The sequence below is a fragment of the Berghia stephanieae genome, chromosome 4 (genome assembly GCF_034508935.2).
Source record: "Berghia stephanieae isolate SIO BIC M18660-M18661 chromosome 4, UCSD_Bste_1.3, whole genome shotgun sequence".
NCBI classification, from domain to species: domain Eukaryota; kingdom Metazoa; phylum Mollusca; class Gastropoda; order Nudibranchia; family Aeolidiidae; genus Berghia; species Berghia stephanieae.
Genome location: NC_088363.1, coordinates 45224098 through 45244894, shown reverse-complemented (window position 1 = coordinate 45244894; position 20797 = coordinate 45224098). Strand labels below are relative to the sequence as shown.

The following is a 20797-nucleotide window of genomic DNA, read 5'->3' as shown; positions in this document are numbered from 1 at the left end:
GGCCTTGCAGACCTCTATTACATATAATAAAACTACATTAATAGGGATAGTGCGTGGGTGTAAAAGGTGCCTATGTAAAACTTCCGAGTGGTCTGGAGAATAATCACTTAATATGTTTATCAAATTAAATTTTATCTCCATCTTAAACCACGCATTGCAGGTACGTTATATCCGGTTGGTGGATGTTGTGAGTTCTTTACCTAAACGCATAGCATCAAAATCACTCCGACCTAATACCGTTTTGACCTTGATTAACTCTCTTCAGATCGAAAGGCCAGGGATAGCGTCCCGTTCTGAGCGGCGCATAGTTCAGTCCTTAGAAAAGGCTTTCTACTCACGTTCTCTCACCGTACGTACTCAGGTGTAAAATGAACACCTGGCCGTTAACAGCGTTGTCTCTGTCGGAAAAAATGTAAAATCGCCGAATTGGCGTGTTGTCTTGTTCTGCATGTTAAATGTTGCTGTTGGCTAGGGACTCTTGCAAAGCGCTTTGAGCACTTTTAGTGAATACTACGCTATATTTTTAAAAATATCAAAAAGCTCAAAGTGTCATGTTTGTATTTTCTGTAAAATTACACTGACAAAATTAGGAAGCTGGCATCGGTGTAAGATTTGAAAAAAGGTAGATGGAACAGTGCCAGACAAAACAGTAAGAAAAATACATAAATGTGGTTATATGGTCTTGTGGTATAACACTCGCTTTCGGATCGGAAGGTCCTGAGTTCGAGCACCGCTCGGCACATAGTTGAGTCCTTGAAAAAGACCCTTTACTAACATTCTCTCAACGTACTCATGTGTAAAATGAGTAGCTGGCCGTTACCAGCGTTGTCTCTGTCCGAAAAAAAATTGTAATATCGCCTAACAGGCGTCATGTCTCCTCCTACAGGTTAAGTGTTGCCCTTCTAAAGCGCTTTGAGAACGTTTAGTGGATATTGCTCTAGTCTATATAAAAGCTCAGTTTTTTTTTTAAATACAAGAAATAAAAAACGATTTCCCATAAATCAGAAGGCCTCGACCGTGGAGTCAAATTGACTTTTGTTTTTGGTTACTTTTCATACCAAAAAAACAACAACTCAAAAAAGCAAAATATAAATTGACATAAAACTTCAACTCTTATATAGTGCAAATATCTACTTGCTGAGCTTAGAGCCCTCTAAAAAACTTGAGCAATATCCACTAAACGTGATCAAAGCGTTTTACAAAGGATCTCAAACCAACAGCAACATGTAATATGTTGAACGAAACATGACCCCTGTTAGGCGATAATACATTTTTTTTTAATTCCGACAGAGGCAACGCTGTTAAAGGCCAGGTACTCATTTTACACCTGAGTACGGTGAGAGAATGTGAGTAAAGAGCCTTTTCCAAGAACTCGACTATGCGCCGAGCGAGGCTAGAACCCATGACCTTCCGATCCGAAAGCGAGGGTCATATCACAAGACCACACACCCTCTCCAAAGGGATCCCCAGATACAACGCTGTTTCCATACTGAGTGCAGTTTGGGAATGTAAGCAATGCGCCTTTCCAGGGACTCAACTTTGCGCTGCCCGGAAGCGGACGAAAACCACAAACCTACAAGTCCGTAGGTGCACAACATTGCACAGAACAGTTGAAATAACACAACACAGCGCCACAAATGAATCAATATGGTAAGTAAAGAGGGCTAGAGATGAGGAGGATATCGATTGCCAAGTTGATAGAACACTCGCTTCACAAGTAAAGGGACTGGAGAAGTCGAGATTTTTCCCCTGACCAACCCACCCCCCCCCCCCCCCCCCCCCTCTCTCTCTCTCTCTCTCTCTCTCTCTCTCTCTCTCTCTCTCTCTCTCTCTTCTGCATCCAGAAGTGATTGATTTGTTGGGTCAGTCAGATCAGCTGGAAAGTATTTTAACATAGACCAGCGTCCTATCCAAAAGGTAGCATGCAATTCGTCTTGTCCTGTCAACACTAAAGTGACCCAGATAAATTCTGGCTCAATGGGCCCTTATGGCGTGGAGAACTGCTATAGACCACAACCATAATCTGTTAAGGTAATGTGGTAGGGTTCGTCTTGTCACAAAAGTCAAGAATGTTACGCTTGTTCGATGACTGTTGGGTGAAAGTGTAAAATTCTGGTCCCAACGTGTCATCGGGTAAAGCATGTTACTCACATTACTCCGTTGGAGTGAATGAATATTTGGCTATAGATAGTATGCGCTTGGCTAAGAAGCTCATAACATTGCCATCCGGAAGTATAACGGACCAACACACAAAACTGTGTGTATCCATGAACGTTTATAGTCCGGTTAATACAGTTCAGTGAGCATTACTCATAAAAGAGGATGGCAAAAAACAATAACAAAGACCTGAGTGACGTCATCTTCATACTATCTATAGATAGTATGCAGATGACGTCACTCAGGCCTTTGTTATTGTTTTTGCCATCCGCGTTTGTGAGTTGTTCTCACTAAACTTTATTAACCAGACTATAAAAGTTCATGGTTACACAGAGTTTGTGTGTTGGTCCGTTATACTTCCGGATGGCAATGTTGTGAACTCCTTGGCCAAGCGCATTCTATCTATATGCAGTGATGGATATTGTATGTGTGTTAATACAAAATGGCCATCCCAAATTGGCTACTGCTACTGAATGAAACGGAGAGATATGGCTCTACACAAGGCCTACTTGGGAAATAGATGAAACATGGTGAAAAGCATTGAGAATGGTAAATCCGCGGAAATGCGTTTTATAATAAATGTTCTTATATTCTTTTAACATCTGTTTATACCTGGCTGCCAGATATTTCTTCTTAAGAGAGTCTGTAGTTGTTTTTGTCAGAAGGCGTTCCTGGGCGTACGCTGACGTGGCAGAGAATGAGATGATGGAATCGTAGATAAGGAATTTACAAGGAACAGGACAGTAGCATTCCTCTTCTACTCGACGATGGACTTTGGCTGGGGAGGAAATTAGAAAACAAAATGTCAATCCCCTTTTTGTTAAGATCGTTAAAAAAAATCACAAAAGGGAAGAAAAGTGTGATGTCAAAAACGGGTTCCTATTTCATTGAAAGTGTAAAACCACTCTTCTGCATGACTGAATTCATACCTTGTGTAATTCATCTTCTGGTGTCAGAGACTCAATTATGCTGGTCGTTAATACAGATGATCCATCCTCGCTCTTGTACGTCCCGTATTCCTAAGAATCTGCCTATACATCCTACTACTGAAATAGTTATGCCGCCTTTATGTAACCTATTCATTATTAGTACTCCGAGAACTGGTTACATGCACACTCCCAAGGATTTTAGAACCAAAAGAGTAGAGGATTTGATGTCACAACTTTTCTTCCCGATTGAGACAATGACTTTCAAAACCTGCTAAAGTCTTATTTTGATCTTTCAGAGAAAATTTAAACATAAAAAAATTAGAAAGCAGGACTGGTGTAAGATACAAGATATCTGAAAAAGTGTGTATCAAACAGTTTCATACAAGGTAGAGAGAAAAATACGGGAAAATAAATCCCAAAACAACAGCCTTCCTCGACTCAAACCAGGCTGATTTTAGGAATGTTTTTTCTTGTATTTTTATATATGCCTTGCCTGGCACTGTTTTATACACACTTTTTCAGATCTTTATTTTAGAGAAAATCTCCATTTTTTGGTCATTTTTTTCTTTGAGTTAAAGAAGAAAATGCTTGTCTATTTTCTGTCTTATGATGAGTGTTTTGGGAGTTCAGCTTTTACCTGGCGATTTCCATTTATCCAATGTATTGAAAAACAAAACTAACATCAACTGATTTTATAACTGGATGCGACATAGCAGGTTGGAAAGTCACTTCCTGAAGTATGGGTAATTTACCTCAAAACCGTATCATGTCAGAACAACGTGCACTTATTTACGAGTCTGACAAAACAAATAGTTATGGTCCCATTGTTGTAATGGAAATACTCTCAAAGCTACGCTAAATATTGCCCATTACAACAATACTAAATCGAGCCCATAATTCGGATGTCATAATAATAATATTAATAATAATAATAATAATAATAATAATAATAATAATAATAATAATAATATATAATAATAATAATAATAATATAATAATAATAATAATAATAATAATAATAATAATAATAATAATAATAATAATAATAATAATAATAATAATAATAATAAATAATAATAATAATAATAATAATAATAATAATAATAATAATAATAATAATAATAATAATAATAATAATAATAATAATAATAATAATAATAATAATAATAATAATAATAATAATAATAATATAATAATAATAATATGAAATGAATGTTTTGGATATTCTCTTTTGTCAATAAAATACGCTGATTTAAACACCAAAGACGACTGCTAGTCAGATGAGAGGATGGCTTTATCTAGGCGAAGAATTTGAACTATTATTAAGATTAACGAGGTCTCTATAACGTGAAGAAATCTGCATCCCTCGAACAAAACGTAAAATACTAACGAAAGAGTGAAAATGGAAACGCTTCGTATGGGAACAAAACAGACAATGGACCGTACCTTCGCTAGGCTTGAAACAAGTAATGTACTGTTCCACTGTACAGACGGGTGGGTCCCCTGAGAAAAATAGAATGTTATAATGGATTGAGCATAATATAGATAGTTCGAAGTTGACGTCACGACTTGGTCTTTGTTATTGTTTTTTGCCATCCGCGTTTGTGAGTAATTCTCACTAAACTATATTAACCTGACTATAAACGTTTGAGGTTACACACAGTTTTGTGTGTTGATCCGCTTTACTTCCGGATGGTAATGTTATGAGCTTCTTAGCCAAGCGCATACTTTGTATAGATCATGCCCATAAAACCACTGAAATGTTTATCCGACTATCGTGTGTTAATAAAATATACGATAACAAGCGTAAATTTCACAAGTGATGCACTGTATGTTGATTGAATAACTCTAGACTCATACTATAAGGGTATCCGTGGCAATAGCTTGACAGGCATAGCAACAAGGGCTCAAGGAGGAACCGTCAATTGGATTCAATAGATAGTCACTCAGGTCTTTGTTATTGTTTTGTGCCATCCGCGTTTATGACTAATACTCACTGAACTGTATTAGCCTGACTATAAACGTTCATGGATACACACAGTTTTGTGTGTTGGTCCGTTATACTTCCGGATGGCAATGTTATGAGCTTCTTAGCCAAGCGCATACTGTCTATAGTCTGATGTCACGCAAGCCCAACAACGAGCAGCTTGGTTCTAAACAAAGAAAATCGGTATTTTTTATTCTTCATGCTGGTTGGAAATGTTCACATGTCGTGTGATCAGAATGTATATAAGTCAAAACATGATCAGATTTATAATATTTTTCTCCTCTGGATACACTTTTATGCTCGTCGGATAAGTATTTCATAGGGGCGTCCGCCATTGTTCCGACAATTTAGATTCAGTTACCAAGTTACTATGCTTCGTTATGAGGGAAGTTTCGTCACGACTCTTGAGGCCTATTAGGGATCAGGCACTGGTGTGAGATAAAAATATGAAAAAATGCGTTGAAAGCCGTGTTAGACAAAGCGTGAAAAAATACAAGAAATAATTGCCCTAAAAAATATAATATGGTGTTATGATAGCCAGTGTGAACAGTAGGTAAACAGGTCTAATGTTCCATCCCTAGTCAGGGAGCATGATATTTAGGAATTATTATTTTCTTCTTGTATTTTGTTTTCTGCTTTGTCTGGCACTGTTTCATACCAGATGGTCAGGGTACATCACGAAAGGGCTTTAGTAATACTCTTCAACAGTTGTAACGTCACTCCTTCCTAATGACGCATGGTAACTTAGTAACACTGGCTCTAAACTATCGTAACAAATGGCGGACGCCCGTATGAAATATTTCCCTGGCGATAAAAAAAGCGTATCCAGAGGAAAAAAAACATAAATTTAATCATGTTTTGACTTTTACACATTCTGATCACAAGGCATATGAAAAGTTCTAGCCAGCATGAAGAATAAAAAGTAATGATTTTCTTTGTTTAGAAGCAAGATGGCCGCCGTTGCCGGGCGGCGTGACATCAGACTACTGAATCCAATTGTCTCGAATGCTTACAGGTATAATAATATTTCTATATAATTCTTCAAATCTGAAATCTGACCTCTAGGGCGTGGCGTTTATTTTTTAATCCGTGCGTAAACGATATAAACCATGAATTCGGTAAAAACACGGCTGATAATGATGATGATGATGATGATGATGATGATGATGATGATGATGATGATGATGATGATGATGATGATGATGATGACAACGACGATGATGACGATGATGACGACGACGACGATGATGATGCTGATGATGATGTTGATGATGATGATGATGATGATGATGATGATGATGATGATGATGATGATGATGATGATGATGCTAAAGTCTAACCTCCAAGATGTGGCATATACTTGTCCCTACACCCACACTCTAAATCCATGAACTCTGTAAAACACGCCAGCTGACAGGCATCGGTCGAGTATGACTTGTAGTATGGTGAGCTCTCACTACTACAGCTACCATGGGGATGAGGGAGGTTCTCTACCTGAAATTAAATTTTTAAAGCCGAGAAGCAGAGATGTAGATGATGATAAACGATAAAAATCTGAAGATGTACTTAACAATACCGAGGAGACATGAGATATGTGACGTGATGTTACAAATTTTTTCGATTGAGAAAACGCAGTTCTAACATCTTTACCAGTTTGATAGTCGAATGCAATTTTTGACTTTTTTTTACATTATTGTAATGGGTAATATGTTGCGTTCCATTACAAAAATAGGATTCAATAGTCTAATATCACGTCCGCCCAGCAACCAGCACTTGGTTCTAAACAAAGAAAATCGGTAATTTTGATTCTTCATGTTGGCTAGATAGAACTATTTCACATGTCATCTGATCAGAATGTATACAAGTCACAACATGATCAGATTTATAATGTCTTTCTCCTCTGGATACACGCTTATGCTCGTCGGAGAAGTATGTCATAAGGGCGGTGATGGAGATAATGGCGTCCACCATTGTTCCGATAGTCTAGAACCAGCTACAATACGTCATTACGAGGGAAGTGATGTCATGACTGTTGAACCCTATTAGTCCTTTACAATTCATTTGGGTCATTCAGACTTGTAAATAACGCCATGTCGGTCAAGACCCATTGATACGTGCTCTTAAAGTATAGTGAGAGATATTTTAACATCAATTTCCTGAATTTTACTCAATATACTATTCCACGACTCACCCTGACTAACTGCATTCCAACATAAGCGTGAGCTCCAGTAGGAATAGACAGACCCAGATTGGCTACACTCGGGAACTCTTTTCTGTCGTGGACTAACAATTTTACTCCAGCTGCGTCGTGCGGTCCAGGCATGTATTCGTACTGCTCCACGTTCAAGGTCAGTTTGATGCCATGTTCAGAACCTGGTTGGCAATATACAAATTTAGAATTTTATTAAATTGCTCAACATTTTATTTTAATTTATCCATTCATAAATAGAAGAATGGTGAGATGGCTATGATTTAAAAAAAATCATGATAAGGGCATTTGAGTGATTATAGGACCTTTTAGTGTTACGGCTGCCTTATAATAATTAGAATGAAACAAAATGAGGCAGTGTCCAGTAAATGTACCCAAAGCGCATTACAAGCAGTCCCAAGCCAAAAGTAAAATATACTATATAGGACAGGCGCTATTACCATTTTTTTATTCGATGTAGACAACGATGTTAACGCCAGATACCGATTTTAATAATACATTGATAATAGTTGTAATAATAATAATAATAATAATAATAATAATAATAATAATAATAATATAATAATAATAATAATAATAATAATAATAATAATAATAATAATAATAATAGTAAGAAGAAGAAGAAGAAGAAGAAGAAGAAGAAGAAGAAGAAGAAGAAGAAGAAGAAGAAGAAGAAGAAGAAGAAGAAGAAGAAGAAGAAGGAGAAATAATGGCATTTATAAAGCGCTTCAGAACATTAATACAGGCTCTAATCGCTTTACAGTGATATAAAACAATGCATATTACAGTAATACAAATGTAAATGTGAAAAGGATACGAATTCAATTTAATAACAACAAAATATGATAACATCTAGAAACTAAATAGCAACTTATGACGTAAAAAGATAAAACTTTAAGCAAGATTTCAAAGTAGTCAACGACTGCAAGCACTTCACATGTGATGGGAGAGAGTTCCAAAATGTGGGGCCGAAAATTGAAAAGATTGTTCACCTATTTTGTGCAAGGTCTTAGTCTGACAAGGATTGATTGGGCATTCCTTGACCTCGAGTTTCTATTGGGGACATAGATATTAAGAAGATATTATTTAACATAAGAGGTACTGTTAGTGCTCAAGGATTTGAAGACAACAGTACAAATCTTATAGACAGTATGCGCTTTTCTAAGAAGCTCACAGCATTGCCATCCTGAAGTATAACGGACATGACACACACAATCTGTGTAACAATGAACTTTTATAGTCTGGACGATACAGTTAAAGTGAGAATTAATCATAAACGTGGATGTCAAAAAAAGAAAAACAATAACAAAGACCCAAGTGACATCAACTTCATTCTATTTATATGTAATTCTTTTTTCCTCAGGCAGCCAATGCAACTCAAGGAGAAGAAGAGTTGCCAAAGGGTATTTGTGTTATTTCGTACAATGAGCATAGCTGACGTATTTTGAGCAACCTGAAGTTTACACATTTTGTCTTTAGCTAAATTCGCCCAAAGAGAGTTACGACAATAGTCAAATTTGGATAAAACAAGGGAATTGATCAAAAGTTCCACTACATTCTTTGATATTAAATGGCGAATTTTGCTAATTTTTTTCATTTCTATGTACATCGATTGTATGGTGTTGTTCACGTAACTTGTCATGGAAAGATCTTTATCAATGATGACGCCAAGGTTGTTTGTTTGATCTGAAAATTCTATTGCACCACACCTGAGTGTGGTGAGAGAATGTTTGTGAAGAGCTGTTTTTCAAAGATTCAATCTTATGTCACCAAAACCGGGACTAAAACTAGAGACCTAGTGTTTCGAATTAGTGATTAGCTCTCATTAGAATCTCTATATCAGACTATAAACATTTAAAGTAAGACATAGTTGTTTTGTTTGGGGGGTTTTTTCGTTGTAGAAGGGGCGAATATTTAGGTTTAAACGCACTCTTAGTATTGAGTGAATGCATTTGCTAATAAATTCAGTCCCTTTAATAGTGACCAAATTAAATAATAATTTCAAAGACTGATAGTGTTGTACTTTTTAAAAAAAAAAAAAAAAGAGTTTTGTGATTTGAGAGTTCTGTTCACTCGTATCAGTCATCTTTATAGGTAGAATGCACTTGGCCAAGGAGTTCACAACATTGCCATCCGGAAGTATAACGGACCAACACACAAACTCTGTGTAACCATGAACTTTTATAGTCTGGTTAATACAGTTTAGTGAGAACAACTCACAAACGCGGATGGCAAAAAAAATAACAAAGGCCTGAGTGACGTCATCTGCATACTATCTATAAATTATATCGTTTACTTGTTAGTTGTTCTCTTAAAGTGCTCATTGTTTTGGACACAACTAAGGGGGAGAACCACTGGCACTCGCAATACCTAATTACTAATAAACACTTAAATAACCACGCCTCTCGGACAGTCGTCATTAATGTAAACAATGACAGTGCTTGATAAACTTAACAAACTACACAGGTTTTACGATCGATGATATTTGTCTAAGTAAAATACCCACTATTCTACCGCTTGATCAATCGAACCAACACCAAAAAAAAATATGTGTAAAAGTAAACTAAAGTGTATGATATGATTGAGATAATCGTGTGATGACTAGTCACCCATTCTGCGGTATAAAAACAATAACAATGATCAGAGAGAGAGAGAGAGGGCAATTTCATTCCCATTATTGTTTATAAACAACCAACCATGATTGCGCAACAAACAACATCCCTACAAACTCCGAGTACACGAGGGAGGCAGAGGACAAATCTTCGGTGGGCATATGATAGGCAACGTGTATAAAAGCGCATTAAGTATTAGTTAACTGATTGGATACGATCTGGCTTTCCTTTCGTCTATGCAGTTGTCAAACCAAAGAAATAAAAACACAAAGGAAATGAAGCAGCTGTTCTAACTCACAAAGTTGTTCATAACATTAGTGTTTTTGTTTCACAGGTTGCTTGGCACACACCGATACTGCCAAATTATACCTAATATGCAATGATGTTTTTAAAAAAGTCATTAGTCCTGTTTACAGAAAATGCAATGTTGAGAAAGAGGTCTTATTGAGGAAAACTGTTGGGATTTTCAGCATTCACCTCAAAGTCTGACCGTGGCTTCGTAAACTCATGGCCTGATACTGACCAACCAATAACGTCAAACGGCTTGTCTTTGATCACAAAAGAAAACAAATCGTGAGTTTTATTCAACAGTTCAACCAATAGGATCACTTGTTTCCTTGACCACAACTGAAGACAACTCGCTAGGCGGTTCACAAACCTAAAAATGACGTCAAAAGATGGGCTTTAGTGGATTTTCGTGTCAGGCCGTAGCCATCATTAACATATCGCCTGACACTAGAAACTATAAGACTTATAGTTTGACGTCATTTTTAGGTTTGGGCAGCGTCTAGTGAGTTGTCGTTAGTAGAGCTCAAGGAAACAAGTGATCGCATTGGTTGAACTATTGAATTCAACGACGATTTTTTTTTCTTTTGTGGTCAAAGACTTGTCTTTTGACGTAATGTTTTGGTCAGTGTCAGTGTCAGGCAATAAGGTAAAGATGGCTACGGTTTGACACTGGCAACACAATTATGTCAACATGTTAGGAGATGACTACAAAAAGAAAGCAAATCATGAATTGTATTTAACATGTTCAACTCATGGGATAATTTGCTTCTTTGAGCACTGCTGGCGACAACCCATCACCTGATTCTGACCCCAGAAAAATGTCAAAATACAACGCGACGACCAATTAACCAGTGGATTTTTGACCAGTCAAAACATGGAATTTGTGACACACCTTCACACGTGCTTAGACAAACATGGTTGCTTATAAATAATAACGTGAATGAAATCGACATTGTCATTGTTTTTATACCACCGAATGGGTGACTAGTTATCACACGATTTTCTTCATCATATTATAAACGGTTAAGTTTACACAGAAATTTTTGTTTTGGTTCTATTGATCGAGCGGTAGAACAGTGGGTATTTGACTTAGACAAATATCATCCATAGTAAAATCTGTGAAGTTTGCAATGTTTCCCAATCACTGCCATTGTTTACATTGTGATGATTTTCTGAGAGGCGTTGTTATCTCATTGTCTTGAGATAGTTTGCGCTAGACTAAGTAAGAAACTCACAACATTGTCATCCGGAAGTATAATGGACCAACACACAAAACTATGTGTCGCCATGAACTTTTATAGCAAGGTTAATACAGTTTAGTGAGAATTATTCATAAACGTGGATGGCAAAAAAAAAAACAATAACAAAGACCTGAGTGATGTCAACTCCATTCTATCTCAAATCGTCAGTGGTATGCAATTGTTCAACCAATGAGATCATCTGCTTCCATGAGCACTACTAACGACAACTCACATGGCGGTGAACTAACCTATAAATGACTCCGTTAAACAAGTCCAGTGACTGTCTCTAGACTGAGCGAAGTTGACGTCACTCAGCTATTTGTGATTGTTTTTAGACGGCCTGTTAGTGATTAATTCTCACTGGCATCAACTTTTTGTTATAATTTTTAGACGGCCTGTTAGTGATTAATTCTCATTAAATGATATCAGGATATAAACGTTACATGTTACAGCTTTGTGTGTTGAGGTGTTTGATTTAGCTGACGGGTGTTGTGAAATTTTTCCCCTAAATGCATAGCATAGATACGTTAATAAAGACAACGGGGCTGTGTCCGTAGCCATCGTTATGTTATAGCCTGACACTGAAATCCAAAAAGACTGGCATTTTGACGTCATTATTTGTTTTTTGCACAACCTAGTGAGTTGTCGTTAGTAGTGCTCATGGAAACAAGTAATTCCATTGGTTGAACTATTGAATACAACGCACGATTTGTTTTCTTTTGTGGCAAAAGACTGGCATTTTGACCTCATTTTTCGGTCAGTGTCAGGCCATAACTTTACGAAGGTCAGGCTGTGTCACAGGTCTCATGACGTTTTGGAGACGATGTATTTATTATATTTCCACTTGTCTTGTCATTGGTCACATTGCAAAATGTGCTCAAAATGACCTAGATCTACATAAAAGACTTCTTCATCTTTAATATGTCATTTTGTTCAGCTTGTCTCATAAACAAAGAAGCATCTATTTAATACATAACCAATCGTTGGACAGAAACAGACCATGTGATCAATGTCTTGGATTGACAAAATCCTGATTAATTTTTGATCGTTTCCATGGGAGAGACGTGAGCGGACAGAGGGGTTGGAGAATCATAATTTGCCAATATCTGCCACCGGCTTACTTTCTTTTTGTGTTTGTGACGTATTTTTTGGTCACTGCCAGGCTTTAAGTTAACAATTTATCATCATCATCATCATCATCATCATCATCATCATCATCATCATCATCATCATCATCATCATCATCATTACCACCATTCTCCTCATCATCAACATCATCATCATTATTACCATCAACATCAACATCATCATCATCATCATCATCATCATCATCATCATCATCATCATCATCATTACCACCATCCTCCTCATCATCAACATCATCATCATTATTACCATCATCATCATCATCATCATCATCATCATCATCATCATCATAGTCATCATCATCAACATCATCCATCCTAACTTAATGACTTAAGCAGATCATTCACCATATACTTGTGTTTTGTGATTAAAATCAACAGAATCACCAAATTTAAACGTGGAACATGAAACAGAAATTGAAATCTTCACCTCTGATTGAATAAATTGATTGTTTTTTTTTTCAACCCGTTTTTGAAAATGCTTTCTGTATTAGCTATTTTTGGTAATTTGTGACGGGTTGCCACAGTCCGGTAAGGAAGGTAAGCATTGTGTTTATACATATCTTCCATAACGAACAGTTGCCTCGCGACACAACACAGATCAAACGGAACAATATGAAAAAGATAGTATGAAGTGACGTCACTCAGTCCTTTGTTGTTGTTTTTTTGTTTTGTTTTTTTGTTTCTTTTCGCGCTCCGCGTTTATGAGTAATTCTCACTAAAGTGTATCAACCAGACAAAAGATAGAATGTGCTTGGCCAAGGAGTTCACAACATTGTCATCCGGAAGTATAACGGACCAACACACAAAACTCTGTGTAACCATGAACTTTTATAGTCTGGTTAATACAGTTTAGTGAGAACAACTCACAAACGCGGATGGCAAAAAACAATAACAAAGGCCTGTGTAACGTCATCTTCGTTCTATCTTATAGCAGAATGAAGTTGACGTCACTCGGATCTTTGTTATTGTTTTTTGCCATCCGCGTTTATGAGTAATTCTCACTTAACTGTACTATCCAGACTATAAAAGTTCATGGTTACACAGAGTGTTGTGTGCTGGTCCGTTATACTTTCAGGTGGCAATATTGTGAGCTTCTTAGCCAGGCGCATTCTATCAATAGGACTTTTCCAGGAGACTAAAACAGCATGGCTTGGCAATTTTTATCGATTTCTAATTTGAATGGTACAAAAACTTGAGCTTTTATATAGCGCATTATCCACTAAACATGCTCAAAGCGCTTTACAAAGGATTCCTGACCAACAGCAACACATAACATGTAGAACGAGACATAACTGCTGCTAGGCGTCGACAGAGACAACGCTGTGAACGGCCAGGTAGTCATTTTACACCTGAGTACGATAAGAGAATGTGAGTAAAGAGCCGTTTCAAAGGACTCAACTGTGCGACGAGCGAGGCTCGAACCCAGGACCTTCCGATCTGAAAGCGAGTGTCATACCACAAGACCCCATAGCCGCACATAACTGTAAATTTTATCATATTTTCTATATGTGGGACGGTCAATATCGAAAGTCTGCCATAGTCATTACTTCCTAAAATAAACGTTTACATTCATGAAAAGTACAATTTTAAGTGTTATATTGAACGGAAAAAGACGCAAAAACTAAATAGATAGATATGTTGTTCAAGGGCCGATAGGGAACCACCATCATCCCTTATAACACATTGAAAAACCACGGAAGAAAAGAAAATACATATGCTCTGCCATAGTCCAGAATCAATTCGCACAAACAGTCGTTCTTCCCTAGTACCAGTCGCGCATGGAACAGCATCCTTGAAAAAGTCAGAGCAACCAATAACCCGACAAAATTCTATAGTCATCTTGACCAGTTTAAAACCAATAGATAGACATTACGTCAATGCCATCCCACCACATCTAGTTGCGTCAATCTTCATCACATGAAGCTGCAACTATTTTGGATCGGATTGGATATTAACTTCGTAGAGGACATTGTTATATCGAAATTTAGGGTAGACAGCACCACAATGTAAAGTGTAAGTGGAATACAGAGAATATCAGCCCAATCAGGGGCAACGTGGCTCAGCAGTACGGTCTTAGCTTCGTACCCGAAAGGTACCGAGTTTGAATATCCACTGCACTATATGGCATTGAGCAAGTCACTTCACCCTAGCTTAATTTGCGGCACTGTACTGCGGCTGACACGTGGGTTATTCCAGTCTTCTCTTGGAACTTACCCTTGAGACAAATTTCCCCTAAGGGATGAATAAAGGGAATTTCATTTATTTAAATTATTCAAAAAGTCATTGGTTCATCGAATGTGGGTCGGACAGTAACAAAACTCTGCCAGATCATAAGTCATCATTTACTAAAATAAACTTTAACAGTTTTTAAAAAATGTAAAATTTTAAGTTATATTTTAACTTAGTACAAAGCATATTTCCTTAGAATGGATTAGAGTGCCATTTCCCAGAATAGCCCTCAGGTGGCCATTGATTCTTGATTGATTGAATAACATTCGTTTCATCATTTAATGAAATATACATTTACACCGACGTGCAAAAGGTCTGATAACCCAATTTCTTATGGGCTCATTGTTGTAATGGAATTCTCAAAAAGTGACGCAGAATATTGTTCATTACAACAAAGTTTAACTAGCCCATAAGTGGGTTCGGATGTCAGACCTGCATATATGTACACGACAGTTTGCACTTTAAAAAAGGTACTATTTTAAGTACTATTGTAACTTAGTACTGGACATTTATATAGACCGATATGTGAGGCCGGCAAAGCCAGACTCTGCCATAAAAGTCATTGATTCATTCATTCCTTGCTATGATAAACGTTTACTGTTTTTTAAAAAATGTATTACTTTAACTTAGTACTCAACAGCTTTCCATGCGAAAATGTAGTGCTGTTATGTGGTTTTGAGGTATGACACTCGCCTTCGGATCGGAAGGGTCAGGGTTTGAGTACCGCTTGAGCGGCGTATGGTCATTAGAAAGGTTCTTCACTCACATTATCTCCCCGTACTCAGGTGTAAAATGAGTAACTGGCCGTTAACAGCTTTGTCTATGTCCGAAAAAAAGTAATATCGACTAAAAGTCGTTCTTCTCATCCTACATGTTAAGTGTTGCTGTTTGCACTTGTAAACTGATTTGAGCACGTTAGGTGGATAATGCTCTGTACAAATGCTCAACTATTTTGGAGGGGGCGGGAGGGGGGGGGGGGGTAGCGAAACTGCAGATAAAATAAAAGTGATATAAAAGTCCTTGGTTCTTGTTTGAATAAAATTATTTTCATCATTTACTAAAACAAACGTTTACAGTCAAAACAATGCCATCTATGAACGTTTATTTAAGTTAATGATCAAAAATTGGTTCCATGTCAGATATTAATTTATAACAATGGTCATACGAATTAGAAACTTCAAATTAAATGCCGAAAACAGATGGTGTGAACGTTTTGGGTTTCCCCTTTGTCAACAAAACACGACGAATGAAATACTAAATTAATCTTTATTTGTTGAAAGGGTCTTCGTTAATTCTTCTTCTTCTTCTTCTTCTTCTTCTTCTTCTTCTTCTTCTTCTTCTTCCTCTTCTTCTCCTTCTTCGTGGTCGTTGTTAAGGGGCTCCTTAAATAGAGGAGCCAGACCACAGTTCACATAATTTATGAATTTCACCACACACACACACATACACACACATACACAAACACACATACACATAAACACACACACACACACACACAGACACACACAAACATTCACTCACATCATAATACACGCTGTATTGTTTTACGTTTCTATCAACTCCTGGGAGTTCATTCCATAAACAAACGGTAGAGTGAAAGAAAGAGTGTAGGCGGGTGTCTGTTCTTGATGTTTGAATGGGCATGATCTATATTACATTTCCATGTGCTCGAGGTCATTGGTCACAATGCAAAGTGTGCTCAAAATGACACACATAGTGAAAAGTGTTCACAGTATAAGAAATATCCAACTCCCCAATGGTCATTTTGCTCAGCGTGTCTCATGGGTATGTTTACAACTTTCATAAACAAAGCAGCGTTACATTTATTGAGAAATGTCCAATTGTTGTACAACAACAACTCATGTGATCGATGACAAGGTTGGACGAAAACATGAATATAGATCGCTCCCATTGATAGTTAGTTGTCGTGTCCTCTGTTAGTCTTGTTTTGTTTTGTTTTTTGGTCTAATGTAGTTGCGTTCCTTGTATTAATTTTTGGAAGGAACATATCTTGTTTGTTTCGCGACGATGTTGCAATTTTTCAAGACCTAAGCTTTATGTGAGTTTTGTGACGCTATTGTTATTTGAGTATTTATCAGTTATTCTCCTTGCAGCTCTATTTTGCACCATTTCGATCTTGTTGATTTCAGTTTTGGTGTCGGAGTCCCTTACTATGCTTGCATATTCGAGGATGAGCCTTACTATATAATATAATAGTTTTGTCGGAGAGTGTCTTGAGTTTTGACGGGACAGCCACTCAGGTTTCGTGTTTAAAAAGCGCTTAGACTGAAGCTTCCATTCTATTTGACTATTGTTACTAATTTCTTTAAGCTGCAAGCACCAGCATTTGCATTAAATGTCAGATATAACAAATTAATAGTCTATCTTTCTAGATAACTATTGTGCCTTGTTGGCAGTTTCATTATTATCACACAATCTCTCTCTCTCTCTCTCTCTCTCTCTCTCTCTCTCTCCTCTATTATAATATATATATATATATATATTAATATATATATATATATATATATATCCTCTCTCTCTCTCTCTCTCTCTCTCTCTCTCTCTCTCTCTCTCTGTCTCCTCTGTCTATCTATCTACGATCTATCCATATATCTATAAATCTCAATCTATCTATGTAACTATCTATCTCTTTGTGTTGTTTGTGTATGTGCAACAACATAACGATCTATATTTTTGGCGTAATAACCAAACGGCCCTTTTGATGCTGATTTTTGTACTGTCCCAATCCTTAAGCTACATCTGCCATAAGATTCTTAGCAGTCTTTATTAAGAAATTTAATTATGAAAAAGTTGTCAACTTTTTTCTTCACTTATCAACACGAAACGTCCTTCGTTCACTAGTTCTCCATAATATGAATAATAATAATAATAATAATAATAATAATAATAATAATAATAATAATAATAATAATAATAATAATAATAATAATAATAATATGGAATCCCCTTATTTATTCGTTGTCTGTGACCCTTCCATATGGGGTCATCACAATGTATAATATCTACCCTTCAAAAGAAGAGAGCTCTAACTACAAACATTGACTTGTTCTTTGTAGTCAATACTCTCATCGTAAGAAAGGCAGCAGTATCTAGCACTATCATTATGAAAGAAAATAAGTAGTGCTTCAGAGCCACTAAACTCATGGACTTGAGTTTATCCCAGTTTTTATTTAGCGTGAAATGCACAATAGACATTGCTTGCTGCCCTTTTAATAGACCCTAGTTCTATTGCAAGAACTTTTCGCCAGATCTAAGTGGCTCAGCTACCCAATCACTGCTGGGTGGACAGGGGTGGGGTGGTCAGAATAAAAAAGCTAGACCTCACCCGGGATGGATCTCGGTCACTTTGCGTGTGAAGCGATTGTTCTACCAACTGGGTTAGCGGGCCCAATTTTGAAAGATAGTGATCAGATCATATTCATTTCACATTTATTACCTGTCCTCTCAACACGATGTTATGTGGGAAGGGGGGGGGGTTGTCAAATTGATTTTATCGATGCTATGCGTTTAGGTAAAATCCTTACAACATCCGCCAGCCGGATAAAATATACCAGCACACAAAACTGTGTTAATTTAATCGTTCAGTATGATTCATAGAATTTACTGAGAATCATTAAAATGACTGTCTAAAAACTATTTTAAAATTACCTGAGTGGCGTTTTCTATAGATAGTATGCGCTTGGCTAAGAAGTTCACAACATTGCCATCCGGAAGTATAACGGACCAACACACAAAACTGTGTGTAATCTTGAACGTTTATAGTCTGGTTAATACTATTCAGTGAGAATAACTCATAAACGCGGATGGCAAAAAACAATAACAAAGACCTGAGTGAAGTCAACTTCGAACTACCTATACGTTCATGGATTCACTCAGTATTGTGTGTTGGTCCGTTATACTTCCGGATGGCAATGTTATAAGCTTCTAAGCCAAGCGCATACTATCTATACCAACAGAAACGGTCTATCAGCTGACATCATCAAAGAGACAAAAAGTTGTGCCATGATTAATTCTACCGGTCAAACATACAAAATACGGAAGTGCGTCATGTGAGCTTATTTCAATTTTGTGCTCGATTTTGCCAAATCGATTTTAATGACCCGATTAAAAATTCTGCGACTTTTTAACAGTTGACACAAATTCCAAAATATATACACCAAAAGAAAACTAGTTATTTCTGGTTTCCAGATTTGTATATGTCATTGTATTTGTTTCATCCAGTATCAAACTATACAAACTCTCTAGTATCTTTTGTAAACGACTATATTATATGTACTTCAGATGGCTATCGGTGGAAGATAAATATCTGAAAAAGTGTTTATGAAACAGTGACAGACAATGCAAGAAAGAAAAATACAACAAAAAAAACATCAAAAAAGTTCAGAACTGAATTTCTGGGTTGGGTTTTTCTTTTGTCTTGTATTTTTCTTTCTTGCTTAATATTTGCCTCTTGGATCACCCTATCATAATATGGCTTGAGACTGTGGGCTTATTTTAAAATTTAGATACCAAATTTAGAATGTTGAAAAGGAAAAGAAAACACGAAAAAGTGACAAACAAAAAAAACTAAAAACTCTAAGACTAAAGAATGAACAGCGTCCGCGGTAAATCCCTTACGGAACTACGACCCTAGAAATAGGAGAGCTAACGCTAGCTCTCCTATTTCTAGGCGACGACTTACACTTGATGCACTATTTATAGAATTATGGGAGAAAAAAGGATGGATTTTCTCTATAGTTTCTTTTGTGTGAGAGGTAAGATAATGATGATGATGATGATGATGATGATGATGATGATGATGATGATGATGATGATGATGATGATGATGATGATAGTTGATTGATCGATTGATTGGTTGATTGATTGAATGAATGATTGATTGACTGGTTGATTTTCTTACCAGCAGAAGAAACCCAGAGAGGATTGTCACTGTCATGGTTGAATGTGTAACACACTCCGTGGTCAGTGATGACCTCTGTAAAGTTTTCTGGTCCACAATATCTGTCTTGCCACTCACATCTGGTATGAAATTTAAATACGAACTCAATTTTCATGACGCTTAGGCTGTAAACTGAGTGCATTCATTTTCGTCTCCTGTTCGTGAATAACCATTGCGTCATAGACGCTATACATTTCTGAAAGTTACTGATAACAAACATATGAAACTTACCCACAAACATAACAACTTGTAACCTAAAACGTTTATAGCACTATTCAAACATTTATTTAGTGAGAGATGGCCATCCAAAGGTGTTCTTAAATCAATAATAAAGAAACTCCGTGTGTTGTTTCACTTTGTTGGAAGGAAACTGAAAGATATTTTAATTCCGATATAAAACGTTCGCGTTCTATTCCTGTTCGGCCCGGTAACTAACAACGAGTGAGTTGCACTCACTTTGCTCTGATAACACAAGAGACCGACTGGGAGGAAATTGAATGCGCACACAGACTCAAACTAGTGCGGTTATGTGGTCTAGTGGAATGACAGTTGCCTTTGGGTCAGAGGATCCTGGGTTCGAGTCCCGTTCTGAGCGGCGCACAGTTGAGTCCTCGGAAAAAGCTCTTTACTCACATTCTCTCGTCGTCCTCAAGTGTAGAGGGGTACCTGGCCGTGTACAGCATTGTCTCTGTCGGAAAAAAATAGTAATATCGCCTAACAGGCGTGTTACGTGTTGCTGTTGGCTAGGGACCCCTTGCAAAGTGCTTTGAGCACGTTTAGTGGATATTGCTCTATATAAAAGCTCAAGTTTTGTTGTTTTTTTTTGTTTGTTTTGTTTTGTTTTTTAATATATCGTTGTGAACCAGATGTGTTAATTGATGATGATGATGATGATGATGATGATGATGATGATGATGATGATGATGATGATGATGATGATGATGATGATGATGCGCAAAATAAAATTTCAACAAACACCAAGCCATTACTGTCAACTCGTAGACATAGCATTCGTACCGCTTACACAATCAACGATC

General features: G+C 36.9%; 1 protein-coding gene across 4 annotated transcripts in view; it reads right to left on the bottom strand.

The window, feature by feature from the left end:
• The window catches only part of LOC144970656 (uncharacterized), a 57066-nt gene that overhangs the window by 6851 nt on the left and 29418 nt on the right, over positions 1-20797 (bottom strand). For all 4 annotated transcript variants that reach the window (XM_078910501.1, XM_078910499.1, XM_078910502.1 and 1 more), the window contains exons 5-9: positions 19722-19840; positions 7265-7446; positions 6414-6567; positions 4533-4589; positions 2770-2935 (exon numbers count right to left, since the gene is read on the bottom strand). In XM_078910501.1, coding sequence (XP_078766627.1) covers positions 2770-2935; positions 4533-4589; positions 6414-6567; positions 7265-7446; positions 19722-19840 — 678 coding nt within the window. The remainder of the gene's footprint in view (positions 1-2769; positions 2936-4532; positions 4590-6413; positions 6568-7264; positions 7447-19721; positions 19841-20797) is intronic.